Genomic DNA, 19004 nt, shown 5'->3' on the forward strand with positions numbered 1-19004 from the left:
CAAAGTCCGCGAAACAATATATAGTGTTAGTGGTAAAAGTATCGAGTCAATCGGAGACCGTTTAAAATTTGGACGCGATAGGTTTTGGATTAAATTGAAACTTTTGAAAAGTTTCAAGGACTAAAGTGCAAATTAACCAGATTGTATAAGAAATCTTTAGATGAAGGAATTTCCAGAACCTTCATCAGCTTCTTTTCATTTCTCTCGCTTGTTTCGTTACAGTTCGTCGCTCGATTTCCGTTTCTCATCTGTTTCCGACGTTCTATTGCTCGAAACGATCGTATTTCAGTGGCGAATCACGGTAAGCTTGACGTTATCGTTTAGACGGATATATTTTGAGTTATATCGATTCAAAGCTTTAGGCCACGAAACGATTTTATCGTTTTATCGATAATAGGATTGAATTTGAATGTTTTGAAGTTACAATTAGCGTTTTGGACACGTTTACAGCGTTTTGACGCATTGGAGCACGTCGGAATCGATCCCCGGGTTTAGCCCGTGGCTGTACGTCGCACAGCTTAGACCGTGCCAACGCACAGTCACACTATGGCTGTGCCGTGCGAACGCACAGTCACACATTGGCTGTGCGTCGCACAGCCTAGACCGTGAAAACGCACAGTCTAGACTGTGCGCATGCACAGTCACACTGTGCGGACGCACAGTCCCCTGTGCCGTCGCACAGGTAGACGCGCGTACACACAGTGTTTTTGCCGATTGATCTGTTTTTCGGAAAATTTGTCGTATGCGCATATTGAGATTTGAAGCTGATTAGTATTCGATTATTTATCGATTAGTTTGAGACGTTAACCTAACGAGGTTAAACAAAAAATCGATCTAGAAAGTATATTTGATCTGTATACGAGTTAGGTACCGTTTATCAGAATATACACGTGAGAAGCACGACGGTTAATGAAAGTATAACGTATCGTGTCTCGAGTCTAGAGTCAATCTTAGAATAGGATTCTGATACAAGTCAAATGTTTTAAAATTTGTTTTAGATCCGGCGAGACAAGAAGCAGTTGGACCAGGAGTTCGGGAAGCTTGACGTTTCTGAGCTCCGACGTATTTTTGGATAAGCGTTTTCAGTGAGTTTATACAAGTTTACTTTCAAAGTATTTACTCAAGCAATTATTTTATATTACTTTATGTTTGATTTGCATGTTTACAGTGCGAAATTTCTATATGAATTGCACATACGCTTGATTTGAAACAAGTATTGATCCGATGGAACGTGCTACCTATTGAGCGGCAATAGGACTGTGTGATCACCAGTTTGATTTGATATAGCTGTGAGATTTATCATGAGTATGAATTTCGAAGTTGGATATACGAATGTGATACGAGAGTGAACTCGGTTACAGTGTAACCTGAGCCCCGTATCTAGTGGGTTGGACCCACCATTGGAATTAAGAGATTTGTTGCGACTAACGTGGTAGAGTGTGAATACTCTCGGGTCGGACTATTGGATAAGTTTTCCTCTGAGTACATACATTTAGCATGTTCGAGGATTAGGGTTTCAATCGGATCTTGTACTTGGCTGCATATGATTGATTATTGTTTTATGTTTCATTGGATACTTATTAGTAAACATATGAACTCCCTCAGTATATTCCCATATACTGATCTCTCGCAGATTACCTTTCAGGTGAAAGACGCTTTTGAAGCAACGAACTTTTATTCTTGATCCGGAAGTCTGTATTTATTAGAGTATGTAAAGAAACAAAACTTTACTCCTAGAGCTGCAGTAGATAGGTGTTTGTAAGTCAGCTTGTAATATGTAGTTTTCTGTAAATATAACTTTAATGTTTTAAAGTATATATGTTTTACGCTTGCTGCGTTTTGATGTTTATGATTGCCAGAGGATATGTATGCCTGGCATGTGTTTTTAGTATGACACGTGTTTACGTTTGTCATGCATGACGTATATGTTTTTGCAAAAAAATTATATTACGTTTTAAGGCTTGCTACGGGTTTCGGAGCGAACACTCCCATTCCCTAGCGCCGGTCTCGGCCCTGAGATTGGGTCGTGATATCTGCCTACACCAATAGGATTGCGCCGAGTTAGTCATATTATGTTGATTTGATGCTTATACTTGTTAATGTTATTTCACTTGGGTGAACATGTAATGTTGCTAATTTCTCAGGAAATCTTATTTGTTACATGCTTTGTTTCGTACTTGGGTATGAAATTTATGTGTTATTTAAATTGTTCTTATTCAATCCTTAGGATATGAACAACGTTGTTCGTACTCGTGCTCGTGCTGCGGCAGAGCAAGACGCTGAGGCTGATGATGCGATTTCCATGGAAGTCGATCAGAATGTACCACCAGTTCAGGCTAATGCTGGACGTGGTCGAGGTAGAGGTGCCGGTAGAGGTAGATGAGCTGGTATTGGTAGAGGTAGAGGACGTGCTGCAGCAAGCGTTCAGGCACCAAGAGTGCAGCAGGTACCAGATGTGCAGCAGGCACCGAACATGCAAGCGTTCGACTTCACTACTTTCTTAGCTGGGATTGTCAAAATGCAGAACAATCAGGTTCTTTTGCAGAATCAGTGTACGGTACTGGGTCAGTTAGCGCAGCAATAGAAACCTCAGGCTTGTGCTGTAGGTGGTATTGGTGGACTTGCTAGTGTCGACCATGTTCCGACAGACAGAGAGGTGGTGATGAGCTACATGAAGTTGACTCCGACTTCATTTGATGGCAGTGGAGATGCTCTTGACTTTTTGGAGGAGTTTGAGTACAACAGTTAGAGGATTCAGGCTACTGATCGTCAATCAGTGATGTTTGTGGAGATGTCACTGAAGGGTCCAACTAAGGACTGGTTTCGCGATGCTATCAGACCAGAGATGGCTACGATAACTTGGGCTGAGTTTGTGGTCAAGTTCAGAGACTTTTATCTACCCTTCTCTCTTACTAAGAGCTTCAGAGAGAAGCTGCTACATTTGACTAAGGGGATAGATCAGTGACAGATTATACTGCTGAGTTTGTTCGTTCGGGTAATTTCGCTACAGATCTACAGGGTGACCAAGGGCGGTTGAATGACCGTTATGTTAGAGGCTTAGTCTCGGACTTTGTCTCTTTGCTGATAGGGACAGACAGGGAGGTCTCTCGAGTATTGGATAGTGCTCGTCGGCTGGAGAGCTCATTGATTCAGTTTTGGACGATTTCTGATCCCTTCCAGGCAAAGAAGGGAAAGAGTGATCTTCTTAGTGGGGGGCAATAGGCCCCAGCGTAGCATGGTAGTGTAAACTATTACATCGGTTCTTCTCAGGCTAATAAGGGGAGTCGATGTACGCACAGCCAAGGGGAGGCATAGTGCTAGGAGTGCTCCGTACAGTTCTAGCAGCAATGGAAGTAACCGTGGTTCAGGACGCGGGTACAGTGAAGGATCTAACGTTCCATTCTGCCAGAATTGCAGTCGTAGGCATTTTGGTCAGTGCCAGTTAGCTCTAGGAGGGTGTTTTACTTGTGGCCATCCGGGTCATTTCTCCAGAGAGTGCCCGACATCTAGGTGCTGATTTTATTTTGCTTGACGTGCTTTCTTTTGGCGTGATTTTGGGGATGGATTAGCTGCCGCGCCATTATGCTTCTATTGACTGTCGAGGGAAGTCAGGTGAGTTTAGGATTCCAGGTGATCTACCTTTTTCCTTTCAGGGAGAAAAGGCGGAGATACCTAAGAATCTGATTTCCTCCATCAAGCCGAAACGGATGTTAGGCAAGGGTTGCCAGGGTTTTCTTGCTGTGGTTCGAGATGTGGAAGCGGAAGTTAGTGATATGCATAGTGTACCGATTGTGAGTGAGTTCACAGATGTGCTTTCAGAGGAATTGTCTGGATTACCACCTGATCGTGATATTGGCTTAAATCGCTAAAAAGAGGAAACATTTGGATTTATTTCATAACGTTTGTAAACGTTTGGCTGAAATTTCTAAATAGGTGAAACGCTTTGATTTGTTTCATAACGTTTGTAAACATTTGGCTTAAATTAATATAAAGGTAAAACGCTTGAATTTTTTTCGTAACGTCTGTAAACGTTTAGCTTAAATTGCTAAAAAGGTGAAACGCTTGGATTTGTTTCGTAACGTTTGTAAACGTTTGGCTTAAATTGCTAAAAAGGTGAAACATTATAATACCCCGAATATTTAAATACATTATTATATCGTGCCACGTGTAGGAATTTTCGATAAAAGTGGATTTAATATAATGGTGTAGGAAATTTGGAATAATTTCCATTAAACAAAATTCTCGGTATTAAGAGATAATTGAGAGAAATTAATATAAAATAAAATATAAATCACGAGTTGATAACTATTTCGCCTAAGTCCGCGAGATATTTTGTAGTATCTATCGTAGAATTTTCGAGTCGATTGGAGACCTTTCAAAATTTGGTCGCAGATGCGTTTTGGACTAAATTGCAACTTTTGTAAAGTTGCAAGGATCAAAGTGTAAATTATCCGATTAAGCATCGAGAATAGCAATTAGAAGATTATTGATGGAAAATAATAGTATTGGGCTAGTATTATTTATTTGGATATAAATAATACGTATGTAATCTAGTTAAAGCGGATAATTAACAATTTGGTTAAAATATAAAGAAATGAGGGATCAAGAGGGTCAATTAGCCTTCATATATATATATAGGAAATATATGAATTATGATTCAAGAATAAGAAAGAAGCATCCAGAGAAAGAAAACGAAGAAGATGCCGATCGACTTCGGTTCGACGCGGTTTCGCCGTTTCTCGTCCAAAACACGTGTTCTTTATATCGATTTGCTCGGAATTCAATTCTATATCATCCTATTTCTTATGACCAAGGTACGAGTTTGATTTTTATATTGAAAATTTGAGGTTAAGGGCTGTTTAAAGTTATGTTTATAACGTTCGAATCGAAGTATCGAAACCTAGCCGTTTCTAGCGTTTTTGAGGTGATTTTTGATAGAGTATGAGTTAAAATGAATTGGGTACATGTCGGAATGAGGTAGAGGTGTGTTTTGATGTCGGAATAGGTCACTGACCTGCTGAAATCGCGCCCAGCGAAGAGGGCGCGACATGTTGAGCTTCAGCACGTTGTGCAGGCCAAAAATGGTTTGTGCACGACGTGCAGCCCTTGTGCACGACGTGCAGCGCTTGTGCACGACATACCCCCTTGATTTTTAGGGGGAACGACGTGCATCGAGGGGGGGCATGACGTGCCCCTCCCAAAACAGCTTGGGCAAGACGTGTCAAGCCCGACACGACGTGCCCTGCCCCAACGGCGACTTCTGGGAGGTCCGGTGAATGAAAAATGGTTCCCGTGAGCCTGAAATGAATATGATACGTTGATGGAACGTATTTGAATTCAATAAAAAGGTATGGATGTGGTCATGAGTGTCCGCATAAGTAAACAGCAAAGTAATCAGGCTAACGTTTTAGCGATTGAATAAAGTAGTCACGTTTTGAAGTTAAGTGAAAAAGTAAGAAGTTAATCGAAGTAAGAAACTTGAGATTTTTTTTAGTCCTTAATCTAAGATTGACATTTATGAATTAAAAATACTTGTAATTTGAATAGTTGATCGAAGTATCGATAAGCTACCAGACCGATGAGCTGGAATAACTACGAGATCGAACGACGCATGGAACCTGCGTGATTGAATAACGATATTGCATTGTTGGATAGCGGTTTCTGTGAGTTTGCAGTTTACTTTTGTGTATTGTTTATATGAGTTGAATGCTTTATTGCTGTTGCATTATATGCTTTGCCTATTTTGTTATCTTTCACGCTGTAAGTTTTACAATCTGATTCGTAATGCTTTCATGTGATGAATATGTTCTAACGATCCAAGGAAACGTGCTACCTATTGGGCGTCAATACGACTGTGTGATCACCAGTACTGAGGTTAGATAATCATGTGTTCTAGAGTTTCGTATAAACTATTAAATCAGATGGCGACAGTGGCTTAGTTCCCGGCAAAAACTTAAAGGGAAGCTGTGGCGACGGTGGCATTGTTCCCGGCCTAGAGATCCAACGCAGATCTGTGGCGACGGTGGCTTTATTCCCTGTCCAAATGCTGCTACAATTAAAATCATTAGATTCCGTAGTTGGTTTCTTAGGGATCTTTGGATTAGGGTTTCAGTCGGATAGTATATTTGTGTGTTGTTTGATATTAGATCTATAAATTGATTATTCGAGTATTTAAAAGTATGTTAAATGTTTACATGATTTTGATGATAATACCATCTGTAAACGTAAACTCATTCAGTATTTTCCAAAATACTGACCCCTCAGTCTTATATTTTTAAGGTAGTTAGAGTCGGATCAAACAAACCATCTTCGTTGTGCCAGAAGTCGATTTACTTGCACAGAATATGAGTTTCTAGAGCTGCAGTAGTCAGTAGGTGTCAGTATTAGATTTGTGAAGTGATTTCAAACAGTTTATTTGGAATGTAAACTCTGATATAATATTTTAATAACTATAATTGTATTATCTAAAAGAGTTTCATGAAAATGTTTTATATATGATATTATATTTTTATTTGCGATTTTTTTAGTAATTTTAGGCTTGCTACGGGTTTCGGAGCTAGCACTCCCATTCCCTAGCGCCGGTCTCGGCTCAATAATTTGGTTCGTGACAATTGTGGTATTAGAGCAGTTGGTCCAGTTTCCTCTGCTAATATGTGTTTTGGTTGGTTAAGACACCTAGGAACTACTGCAGTTATAGAGTTGAGTTCTGTCTGATCGAAGTTGTTTGCATTGTTGCTTGGCAATAAGTAAGATTGATTGAGTTATGAAATGTTTGTTTCGTTGTGACACGTATCCACGAGATATATACATGTATTTCGTTTTCAGTAGGATATGCATGCGCGATATGCATATCCAGATGGAACCTCGAGGAGATGAGTTTCTACGATAAGGCAGTTCATGTTTCGGCATGTCTAGACCAGATATTATCGCAACAATCGATTCAAAACGCCAGGAGGCGGATGAAGAAGAGGTATGAAGCTACAGAAGTGGAAGAACTTGTCGGGTACAAAGTTTAAAGGTCTAGAGAACTTACAAAACTCAAAGTTTATAATTTTTTAAAGTTATTTGTTAAACGATTTTGAAAGCATAATTGTGCCTAGACCCGCGATAGTTATTGACAATTGCCACGACATTGATAGAAATGCATCACTACATACATCAATTCATGCACTAGTAGGACATGCATCAAATGCATTATGCTCAGACAAAAAGGTGAGATATCGCAACACTTTGGGGATGATAGGTCTCATCACCTTAGTGCACAAGTTTGCTGAGAGTTAAATGGAATTTTGATACAAATTTCAAAGTGAGTCGTTTATTTGAAAGATTTTTCAAGAGTTTTGTTTTTAATGTAAGTATACCTAGACCAGAACTCTGTAACGGAAGTGAAATGTTCGAGATCAAGCGGCGATTAAGGCTACGAGAAGAACGAATATGTATGATTACGATAACATATGATTTATGCCTCTAGTATACGTAGTTAGTATTGACTGAACGAGTTAGTATATGATTAGAACATTATATGTGTTCGGATAGTAATATCTGATTAACAATAAGTTACAACGTGAACGCCCTTCTAGACGAGAAGTCGAGGACGTCAAGCTGCGAGATAAAAGGAGAAGCATAATAAGATAGAATCAAAAGATTTATGAATGTATATCATAGTGCATGGAACATGCATAGTTGCTATGCATTGATGTACTACACATTAGAAATGATCTATGAATCGTAAAGGTATAGTAAAATTACGATAAGTTTTTATTGAATCGTTGGATAAAGTCTTTATTGGAACACGATGTTCCTAAGATGGTTACCTAAGTATTAACCGTTACGATCGTCAAACCGAGAACGTGAAGTAGTTTTCATAAGAGTATCAATGATGGATATATACGGATAAAAGCGACGAGCCAAAGAGACGTGCGACGAGAATATGAAGTATAAAGTATAGAATTGGATCAACTCAGTGTAGCTAACATCAGGTCCGCATAGAATTGAATGATTTGGAAGACATGATGAGGAAGGTTATGAGATATCCAACAGTGTTGCGATAGGTGAAATAGGAGTCTGATCCTTCAACACCAATTGCGATCATGAAGTAGATTAGTACATCACAAAAGGAATAAACATGATGAATGAATGTGGGAAGTAGAGTCTCAAGTTTCAAGTTCGGCTAATAAAGAGTAGAACGCATAGTACGGTTGATATGGAAGATTAATAGTGATCCTTGAAGGGTTAAGATGCATTATACAGCATCGAACTTATCAGACATATGATTGAAGCTTCGTGCATGGAAGTATATGAAAGGATGTGAAGAAGAGACTCAATACCAGAATTGAGCCATACTAAAGAAAGTGACATTGGATCGAACGAGATAGGAGATAAGAGATAAGAGTAAAATACCTATAAGAAGATATCCATGTTGAAGGAGACACAAGGACCTAAAAAGTAGATCAAGGATACCAATAAATCGATTAAAGTAAATAAGTATCAAGAAAATACGAATAACCTTCATATGTCGCACGGACTCGATAAGAGTGATCGAGGAAAGGAAAAGAGAAAGTAACGTGGAAAGTTAACGAGAAGATCAGATGGATCAAATTCTATGTAGTTGCGGACACATGGAAACAAAAAGGGATAAAAAAATGATATAAACACAAGATCGGCTTCACTGACAGTTAAGATGTCAATGAGAATACGATAAGACGATATGCAAGAAACCGAGAATGCACCACGTTGAGGAATTCAGGTGAAGAGGACTACAACTCTCTATCGATGCTCGGCGTAACGAGTGCTAAAACACAAAGTACCAGAGATACGAGATACGATGAAGATGAATACAATGAGCGAAATAGGAAATGGACGAGAAATGTGATAAGTGTAAAGACATAGAATACAAAAAGGGTTTCGTAGAATTGTGTCATTGAAGCCACTAATCCTAATGATGCGTTAAGAATAAGAAGTCGAAGAAAGATTGTGAAGAAATCCATCTACAGTATGGATAAAAGAAAGAAGTAACAAATGGAAATAACAGGATTGTGGATAATAAGGAAAATTAAACCTAAGAACACGTGATGGAAAAGGAGAAATAGTTTGGAAATTAAGAGCCAACCCAAGATCAAGTATTGGAAAAAGTAAATAGATGAAGAATAGTTAAACTATGACGATGAATGCTAAAAGCATCTTTGAAGATTAAAAGATGAATAATGTCAAGAAGACGACAAAGGAAAGAAGGACATGAATGATATAAAAAGTTAAGGACAAGTATAATCTAAGGATTGATACTAAAGATAAATATTAAAGTTCTAAAGGACGATTCACGATTAGGAAAATAGCGAGAAATCCAAAAAAAAGGCAGAGTAATGTCAACAAGGAATGAGGTAGATAGATTGTAAAATGCCAAATGTTGCAATAAGGATCCAAGTTTTTGTAAGTGATCACAAGAATCATTATACCATAGAGATTGTGAAGCATGGGTACATTGCGATAAGGATAGGCAAGGATCTCAGCGAGAATACAGAGATGCATTTGGATAGATAAAGGATGGGTTAACGTTTAGAAAATTAATGAAGGATGTACGCGATAATTGATTATGGAAATAGTGGAAACACTGCCAAAGGCGATACACGACGACAAAAGTTGAAATAATCAAGAGTCTTCATTGGAATTAAACAAACGAGATGCATCGAATAAATCGAGACGTGTAAAGTATGAATAAGAAGATTAAGTATGGAACAAGTAACGGTACCACCAGAGAACATTCTGTTATGTGTAAACAAGTGGAAGAAAGGCGAAAGAATACGAACTTATTAAGGCAAATAGTTAGTAGACGACAGGAGTAAAAATCTCAATGCGACAACAACTATTCTCCAACTAGTACGAAGATCGTATACAGAACAGCTACGCGCAAACCAAGAAGGTTCACAAAGAGATTAAATATCTCTTTCGAATAGGACATCAAGATTTGATGTACAAGTAACAGTGCTATAAAGGAACACAGTGTAAGACTAACCATATTTAAAGGATGTTAGCAATGATCACAAGGAAAAAGTAAAGATTTTATAAGGATGCATCATGAGAATTCATCCCATGGATGACTGTCGATAAACAACGAAAGCAAAAGAATGGAGCTGGATAAGAAAGATGAAACAACAAGACATAAGAGGTTAGTGAATAATGGGATTAAGTTCCCAACATCATGACAAATAGAAATTAAATGGCGACAACAACCACGCGAAAGAGACTACGTAAGTAGTTAAGCACGAGTCAATTTAGTGTCCATATCATTCAACAAAGAAAGATGATAGGATTAAACATATAGGACAAAGGGAAAGAATCGAGAAAGAAAAATCCTAAATGCATGCAGATAACGCTAGCGTCACCATAGAAAAAAATGTTGGAGATCAAGATCAAGTCGTAATAACGACCAAACAAAAAAGATTGAATAGTAAAAACTAATAAGTTGTCTACATCAGTCGGCGACAAGTAAGAAAAAGCTAAGGACGAGGATTATCATCTTTAGTTATAAGACATCACTATGACGAACTACCTTTGGACATCAGTGATAAATTAAGAGTTTAATTACAGGAACAAGAGTTCATAGTATTGAATATCAGACAAGGAGCAGATGAAAAAATCCTGTATACACGATCAAGGAGAAGAGATCAAAGTTAAAGAATCATAATACATAAAAATACAAATGAAGTCACTATAGAAGAAGATATTGATATGCAGGTAGTCAATGACAGTTGACGTTATTGTACAAGAAGTACAAAACTGGAATGATAATTCCACGCGCTGATAAGCATTGTGAAATGAATACGATGTACTTATTAAGAATAAAATTGAAGATATCGAGGGATTGAAATAAGTAAGAAGAGTATATGAAAATTCGAGGACGAATATAAATAAGTGGGGAAGAATGCAATACCCCGAATATTTAAATACATTATATCGTGCCACGTGTAGGAATTTTCGATAAAAGTGGATTTAATATAATGGTGTAGGAAATTTGGAATATTTTCCATTAAACAAAATTGTCGGGATTAAGAGATAATTGAGAGAAATTAATATAAAATAAAATATAAATCCTGATTTGAAAGTCCGCGAGATATTTTGTAGTATCTATGGTAGAAGTTTCGAGTCGATCGAAGACCTTTCAAAATTTGGACGCGGATGCGTTTTTGACTAAATTGCAACTTTTGAAAAGTTACAAGGATCAAAGTGTAAATTAGCCAATTAAGCCTCGAGAATAGTAATTAGAAGATTATTGACGGAAAATACTAGTTTTGGGCTAGTATTATTTATTTGGATATAATAATACGTATGTAATCGAGTTAAAGCAGTAATTAACCATTTGGTTAAAATATAAAGTTTGAAAGAGAAACAGTTCAAATAAAAGAAATGAGGGATCAAAAGCATCAATTAGCCTTCATATATATATATAAGAAATATATGAATCATGATTCAAGAATAAGAAATAAGCCTCCAGAGAAAAAAAAACGAACAAGATGGCGATCGACTTCGGTTCGACGCGGTTTCGCAGTTTCTCGTCCAAGTCGTGTGTTCTTTATATCGATTTTCTCGGAATTAAATTCTATATCATCCTATGGCTTATGACCAAGGTAAGGGTTTGATTTTTATATTAAAAATTTGAGGTTAAGGGCTGTTTTAAATTTATGTTTATAACATTCGAATCAAAGTATCGAAACCTAGTTGTTTCTAGCGTTTTTAAGTAGAGTATGAGTTAAAATTAATTGGGTACATGTCGGAATGAGTTATACGTATGTTTTGATGTCGGAATAGGTCTCCGACCTGCTTAAATTGCACCCAGCGAAGAGGGCGCGACGTGCTGAAGGCCAAAAATGGCCTGTGCATGACGTGCAGCCCTTGTGCACGACGTGCCCCCTTTATTTTTAGGGGGGGCACGACGTGCATAGAGGGGGGCACGACGTGCCCCTCCCAAAACAGCTTGGGCATGACGTGCCCTGCCCCAACGGCGACTTCCAGGAGTTTCGGTGAATGAAAAATGGTTCCCCTGAAATGAATATGATGCGTTGATGGAACATATTTGAATTCAATAAAGAGGTATGGATGTGGTCATGAGTGGTCAGATAAGTAAACAACAAAGTAATCAGGCTAACGTTTTAGAGATTGAATAAAGGAGTCACGTTTTGAAGTTAAGTATAAAAGTAAGAAGTCAATCGAAGAAAGAAACTTGGAATTTTATTTAGTCCTTAATCTAAGATTGACGTTTATGAATTAAACATACTTGTAATTCGAATAGGTGATCAAAGTATCGATAAGCTACCAGACCGACGAGCTGTAATAACTACGAGATCGAACGACGCATGGAACCTGCGTGATTGAATGACGATATTGCATTGTTGGATAGCGGTTTCTGTGAGCTTGCAGTTTACTTTTGTGTATTGTTTATATGAGTTGAATGCTTTATTGTTGTTACATTATATGCTTTGCCTATTCCGTTATCTTTAACGTTGTATGTTTTACAATCTGATTCGTGATGAATATGTTCTAACGATCCGAGGAAACGTGCTATCTATTGGGCGTCAATAAGACTGTGTGATCACCAGTAATGTGGTTAGATAATCCTGTGTCCTAGAGTTTTGTATGAGCTATTAAATCAGATGGTGACGGTGGCTTGGTTCCCTGCCAAAACTTAAAGGGAAGTTGTGGCAATGGTGGCATTGTTCCCGACCAAGAGACCCAACGCAGATCTGTGGCGACGGTGGCTTTGTTCCCGGTCCAGATGCTGCTATAATTAAATTCATTAGATTCCGTAGTTGGTTTCTTAGGGATCTTTGGATTAGGGTTTCAGTCGGATCGTATATTTGCGTGTTGTTTGATATTTGATCTATGAATTGATTATTCGAGTATTTAAAAGTATGTTAAATATTTACATGATTCTTATGATAATACCGTCTGTAAATGTAAACTAACTCAAGCATTTCCCAAAATACTGACCCCCTCACTCTGATGTTTTTCAGGTAGTCAGAGTCGGATAAGACAAACCATCTTCGTTGTTCCATAAGTCGATTGGCTTGCACAGAATATGAGTTCATAGAGCTGCAATAGTCAGTAGGTGTCAGTATAAGATTTGTGAAGTGATATCAAACAGTTTATTTGGAATGTAAACTCTGATATAATATTTTAATAAATATAATTGTATTATCTAAAAGAGGTTCCTGAACATGTTTTATATATGATATTATATATATATTTACGATTTTTTTAGTAATTTTAGGCTTGCCACAGGTTTCGGAGCTACCACTCCCATTCCCTAGCGCCGGTCTCGGCTCAATTTGGACTTGTTTCATAACCTTTGTAAACGTTTGGCTTAAATCGCTAAAAAGGTGAAACGTTTGGATTTTTTTCGTAACATTTGTAAACGTTTGGCTTAAATCGCTAAAAAAGTGAAACGTTTGGATTTGTTTTGTAACGTTTGTAAGTGTTTGTCTTCAATCGCTAAAAAGGTGAAACGTTTCGATTTGTTTCATAACGTTTGTAAACGTTTGGCATAAATCGCTAAAAGAGTGAAATCTTTGGATTTGTTTCGTAACGTTTTAAATGTTTGGCTTAAATAGCTAAAATAGGGAAACATTTGGATTTTTTTCGTAGCGTTTGTAAACGTTTGGCTTAAATTGCTAAAAAGGTGAAATGTTTGGTTTTGTTTCGTAACGTTTGTAAACGTTCGGCTTAAATCGCTAAAAATGTGAAACATTTGGATTTGTTTAATAACGTTTGTAAACATTTGGCTTAAATTTCTAAAAAGGTGAAACGCTTGGATTTGTTTCGTAACGTTTGTAAACGTTTGGCTAAAATTACTAAAAAGGTGAAACGCTTGGATTTGTTTCGTAACGTTTGTAAACGTTTGGCTTAAATTGCTAAAAAGGTGAAACACTTGGATTTGTTTCGTAACGTTTGTAAACGTTTGGCTTAAATTGCTAAAAAGGTGAAATGCTTGGTTTTGTTTCTTAAATTGCTAAAAATGTGAAACGTTTGGATTTGTTTCGTAACGTTTTAAACATTTGGTTTTGCTTCGTAAAGTTTGTAAACGTGTGGATTCAATCGCTAAAAAGATGAAACGTTTAGATTTGTTTCGTAACGTTTGTAAATGTTTTGCTTAAATCGCTATGAAGGCGAAACGTTTGGATTTGTTTCGTATTGTTTGTAAACGTTTGGCTTAAATCGCTAAAAAGGTGAAATGTTTGGATTTGTTTCGTAGCGTTTGTAAACATTTGGCTTAAATCGCTAAAAAGGTGAAATGTTTGGATTTGTTTCGTATCGTTTGTAAACGTTTGGCTAAATCGCTAAAAAGGGGAAACGTTTGGTTATGTTTCGTAACGTTTATAAACGTTTGACTTAAATCGCTAAAAAGGTGAAACGTTTGGATTTGTTTCATAACATTTGTAAACGTTTGGCTTAAATTGGTAAAAAGGTGAAACATTTGGATTTGTTTCGTAACGTTTGTGAACGTTTAGCATAAATCGCTAAAAAGGTTAAATGTTTGGATTTGTTTCGTAACGTTTTAAACGTTTGGCTTAAATCGCTAAAATGGGGAAACATTTGGATTTGTTTCGTAACGATTGTAAACGTTTGGCTTAAATTGCTAAAAAGGTGAAATGTTTGGTTTTGTTTCGTAACGTTTGTAAACGTTAGGCTTAAATCGCTAAAAAGTTAAATGTTTGGTTTTGTTTCATAATGTTTGTAAACGTTCGGCTTAAATCGCTAAAAAGGTGAAATGTTTGGATTTGTTTCGTAACGTTTGTAAATGTTTGGCTTAAATCGCTAAAAAGGTGAAACGTTTGGATTTGTTTCATATCGTTTGTAAACGTTTGGCTTAAATTGCTAAAAAGGTGAAATGCTTTGATTTGTTTCGTAACGTTTGTAAAATGTTTGACTTAAATTGCTAAAAAGGAGAAACAATTGGATTTGCTTCGTAACGTTTGTAAACGCTTGGCTTAAATCGCTAGAAAAGGGAAACGTTTGGATTTGTTTCGTAACGTTTATAAAGGTTTGGCTTAAATCGCTAAAAAGGTGAAACGTTTTGATTTTTTTCGCAACATTTGTAAACGTTTGGCTTAAATTGCTAAAAAGGTGAAACGCTTGGTTTTGTTTCGTAACGTTTGTAAAGGTTTGGCTTAAATCGCTAAAATTGTGAAACATTTGGATTTGTTTCGTAACGTTTTAAATATTTGGTTTTGTTTCGTAACGTTTGTAAAGGTTTGGCTTAAATCGCTAAAAATGTGAAACGTTTGGATTTGTTTCATAACTTTTTAAATGTTTTGTTTTGGTTCGTAACATATGTAAACCTTTGGCTGAAATTGCTAAAAAGGTGGAACGTTGGGAATTGTTTCTTAACATTTGTAAACGTTTGGCTTAAATTGCTAAAAAAATGAAACGCTTGGATTTGTTTCGTAACATTTGTAAACGTTTGGCTTAAATTCCTAAAAAGGTGAAACGCTTGGATTTGTTTCGTAACGTTTGTAAATGTTTTGTTTAAACTGCTAAAAACAAGAAACGCTTGGATTTATTTCGTAACGTTTGTAAAAGTTTGGCTTAAATTGCTAAAAAGGTGAAACATTTGGATTTGTTTCATAACCTTTGTAAACGTTTGGTTTAAATCGCTAAAAATGTAAAACGTTTGGATTTGTTTCGTAACGTTTGTAAATGTTTGGTTTAAATAGCTAAAAGGGTGAAACGTTTGGATTGGTTTCGTAACGTTTGTAAACGTTTAGCTTAAATTGGTAAAAAGGTGAAACGTTTGGATTTGTTTCGTAACAGTTGGCATAAATCAGTACAAAGGTTAAATGTTTGGATTTGTTTCGTAATGTTTGTAAACGTTTGGCTTAAATCGCTAAAATGGGGAAACGTTTGGATTTGTTTCGTAATGATTGTAAACGTTTGGCTTAAATTGCTAAAAAGGTGAAATGTTTGGTTTTGTTTCGTAACGTTTGTAAACGTTAGGCTTAAATCGCTAAAAAGGTGAAATTTTTGGTTTTGTTTCGTAACGTTTGTAAACGTTCGGCTTAAATCGCTAAAAAGATGAAACGTTTGGATTCATTTCGTATCGTTTGTAAACGTTTGGCTTAAATTACTAAAAAGGTGAAACGCTTGGATTTGTTTCGTAACGTTTGTAAATGTTTGGCTTAAATTGCTAAAAATGTGAAACGCTTTGTTTTTTTTCGTAACGTTTGTAATGGTTTGGCTTAAATCGCTAAAAATGTGAAACGTTTGGATTGCTTTCGTAACGTTTTAAACGTTCGGTATTGTTTCGTAATGTTTATAAACGTTTGACTTAAATCGCCAAAAAGGGGAAATATTTGGATTTGTTTCGTAACGTTTGTAAACGTTTAGCTTAAATCGCTAAAAAGGTGAAATGTTTGGATTTGTTTCGTAACGTTTGTAAACGTTTATCTTGAATCGCAAAAATGGTGAAATGTTTGGATTTGTTTTGTAATGTTTGTAAACGTTAGGCTTAATCGCTAAAAAGATGAAACGTTTGAATTTGTTTCGTGTCGTTTGTAAACGTTTGGCTTAAATCGCTAATAAGGTGAAACGTTTGGATTTGTTTCCTAACCTTTGTAAAAGTTTGGCTTAAATTGTTAAAAAGGTTTTGTATTTGTTTCGTAACGTTTGTAAACGTTTGGCTCAAATTGCTAAAAAGGAGAAACGCTTGGATTTGTTTCGTAACGTTTGTAAACGTTTTGGTTAAATTGCTAAAAAGCATGTTGCAGAGTTTGACTCGCTAGTAGGTAAAGTTGGAACATCAGAGACCGTTTGGATATCTACAGCCGCTACCTATACCAGAGTTCAAATAGGAGCATATCGCAATGGACTTCGTAGTTGGTTTACCACGTACTCGAAAGTGGTATGATTCAATTTGGGTGATTGTTGACCGTTTGACCAAGTCAGCTCACTTCTTACCGATCAAGGTTACTTATCAGGATTCGAAGTTGGCACAGTTGTGCATCGATTGGATTGTCAGTCTCCATGGTTTACCTGTGTCGATAGTTTCAGATAGAGGTTTGATTTTCACCTCTCGGTTTTGGAAGGTATTGCAGGAATCTTTGGGTTCGAGGTTTGATTTCAGTACTGCATTTCATCCTCAGACTGACGGTCAGTCTGAGAGGACGATTCAGACTTTGGAGGATATTCATTTTCCTTTGATTGAGTTTTCCTACAACAACAGTTATCACACTAGTATTGAGATGGCACCTTACGAGGCTTTGTATGGGCGCAAGTGTCGATCTCCTATATGTTGGGAAGAGGTCGGCGAGCGTAAACTTTCTTGAGCTCAGATCATCCAGATTATCAATGAGAAGGTACCTTTGATCAAGCGTAGGTTTGAGATTGCTTTTAGTCGGCACAAGAGCTATGCGGAAGGATTTTGAATTTCGTGTTAGCGACTATGTATTTCTTCGGGTTTCGCCTATGAAGGGCGTTGTACGTTTTGGTATAAAGGGGGAATTAGCACCGAGGTTTCTTGGTCTTTATGAGATCATAGAGAGAGTTCGAGCAGTTGCTTATCGTTTGGCGTTACCGCCAGACATGTCTTTGGTATATCCAGTGGTCCATATATCGATGTTGCCGAAGTGCGTTTCTGATCCTTCTCAAGTGATTATACCACAAAGTGTTGAGATTGACCAAGAGCGGTCTTATGAGGAGCAGCCTGTTGAGATTTTCGATACACAGGTGCGTAAGTTGCGGAACAAGGAGATTCCGATGGTCAAGGTACTGTGGCGGAATCACTCTGTAGAAGAGTGCACCTGGGAGAGGGAGTCCGACATGAGGAGCCGTTATCCTTTCCTCTTTCGTTGAGGTACGTTGGATTTGTTGATTTCTTTTATGCTATGTTAGTACCTTGGGTTATGTGTTTATTTTATGTGTTACTTTGGTATTTGATACTTTGGGCACTGTGCTATGCATATTACATTGGTATGTTTATGTGAGTTGTTTCGTAGTCGTAAAATCGAGGACGAATTTGTTTTTAAGTTGGGAAGAATGTAACACCCCGTATTTTCTAATTTGTTCTGTTAAGCATAAACGGTACCTTGGGTTCGTTTGAGTGGTTCGACCACTTGTAATCGTGATTCGAAGGTTCTAAGCCTTTTAATATGTGTTTTAAGATGTATTAGGAGTAGTTTTAGAGTTACGAACATTTTCGATTTCAAATTAAAAATCTCAATTTTTCATCGGAGGCAGTAGCATTTTCGCGGGCGTGATGGGAGGAGTGTCGCGGGAGCGACATATATCACGGGCGCGATATGGCTGTAGCGGGCGTGATGCGTACACTGTTCAGTTCGCTGATTTTCTATTAATACCACCTTAATAAGACCTAATAAGATTTTACACTTTCTCAAAAACCCTATTACAGCACCTACTCTGGATATCATCTCCTACTATTCCTTAGTCTAATTTGATCATTGGTAAGGAAATTCATCAATCTCTTAAGGTTTAATCATAGTTTAATCGTTCCTATTTGTTCTTAATCCTCTAGCCATCGTTTCAATTGATTGTAGACTGACTTTGGGATAATTTCTGGGTTTTCTTCCTTTGGTTATTCTTAATCTATTCCAAAAGATTAGTGGCTCTAAACCCTTATTATGGTTAGTAGAGATTGCTAGTTGATGTGTAAATTCAGTACTTTGGGTGACTTGACTGTATTTTTTGTGTTGCTATGATTTATAAATTCTGGAAATGTTGATTTGATGTTATATAAGTCTCTTTGATTTCATTTGTACTTTGGGTGGTTTGGATTGGATGTTAGAATTGATAGATTTATCAAATGGCTAAAGATTTTAGGTTACAAAACTGTTTTGATTGTTGTTTAAAAATCTGGAAATGTTTTAAAGTTTGATCTTAGTTTGTTAGATGCTAAACAATACTTTGGGTGGTTTGGATAGATTGTTTAAATGATTTAATGAATCATTTGGATTAAACTTTTGAGATAAAATTATGTTTTGGTGTAAGCCTAAAATCTGGAA

The 19004-nt window shown here is 37.0% G+C and overlaps 1 protein-coding gene across 1 annotated transcript; it reads left to right on the forward strand.

Annotated features, from left to right (window-relative positions):
* The first annotated feature begins 17394 nt into the window (after nt 1–17394).
* LOC126672537 (uncharacterized) lies at nt 17395–18587 on the forward strand. The gene is made up of 3 exons (XM_050366492.1): nt 17395–17712; nt 18431–18472; nt 18540–18587. The coding sequence occupies exons 1-3, from the start codon at nt 17395–17397 to the stop codon at nt 18585–18587; spliced, it is 408 nt and encodes a 135-aa protein (XP_050222449.1).
* The last annotated feature ends 417 nt before the right edge of the window (nt 18588–19004 follow it).

Source organism: Mercurialis annua, linkage group LG3, assembly GCF_937616625.2.
Source record: "Mercurialis annua linkage group LG3, ddMerAnnu1.2, whole genome shotgun sequence".
NCBI classification, from domain to species: domain Eukaryota; kingdom Viridiplantae; phylum Streptophyta; class Magnoliopsida; order Malpighiales; family Euphorbiaceae; genus Mercurialis; species Mercurialis annua.

What these genes read in the sequence shown, in the direction of transcription:
- LOC126672537 (XM_050366492.1), top strand. Translation starts at nt 17,395, where the DNA reads ATGCGGAAGGATTTTGAATTTCGTGTTAGCGACTATGTATTTCTTCGG. An exon ending in TTGAGATTTTCGATACACAG is followed by an intron (nt 17,713 to 18,430) that starts GTGCGTAAGTTG and finishes ACTATTCCTTAG; the next exon opens with TCTAATTTGATCATTGGTAA. An exon ending in AAATTCATCAATCTCTTAAG is followed by an intron (nt 18,473 to 18,539) that starts GTTTAATCATAG and finishes AATTGATTGTAG; the next exon opens with ACTGACTTTGGGATAATTTC.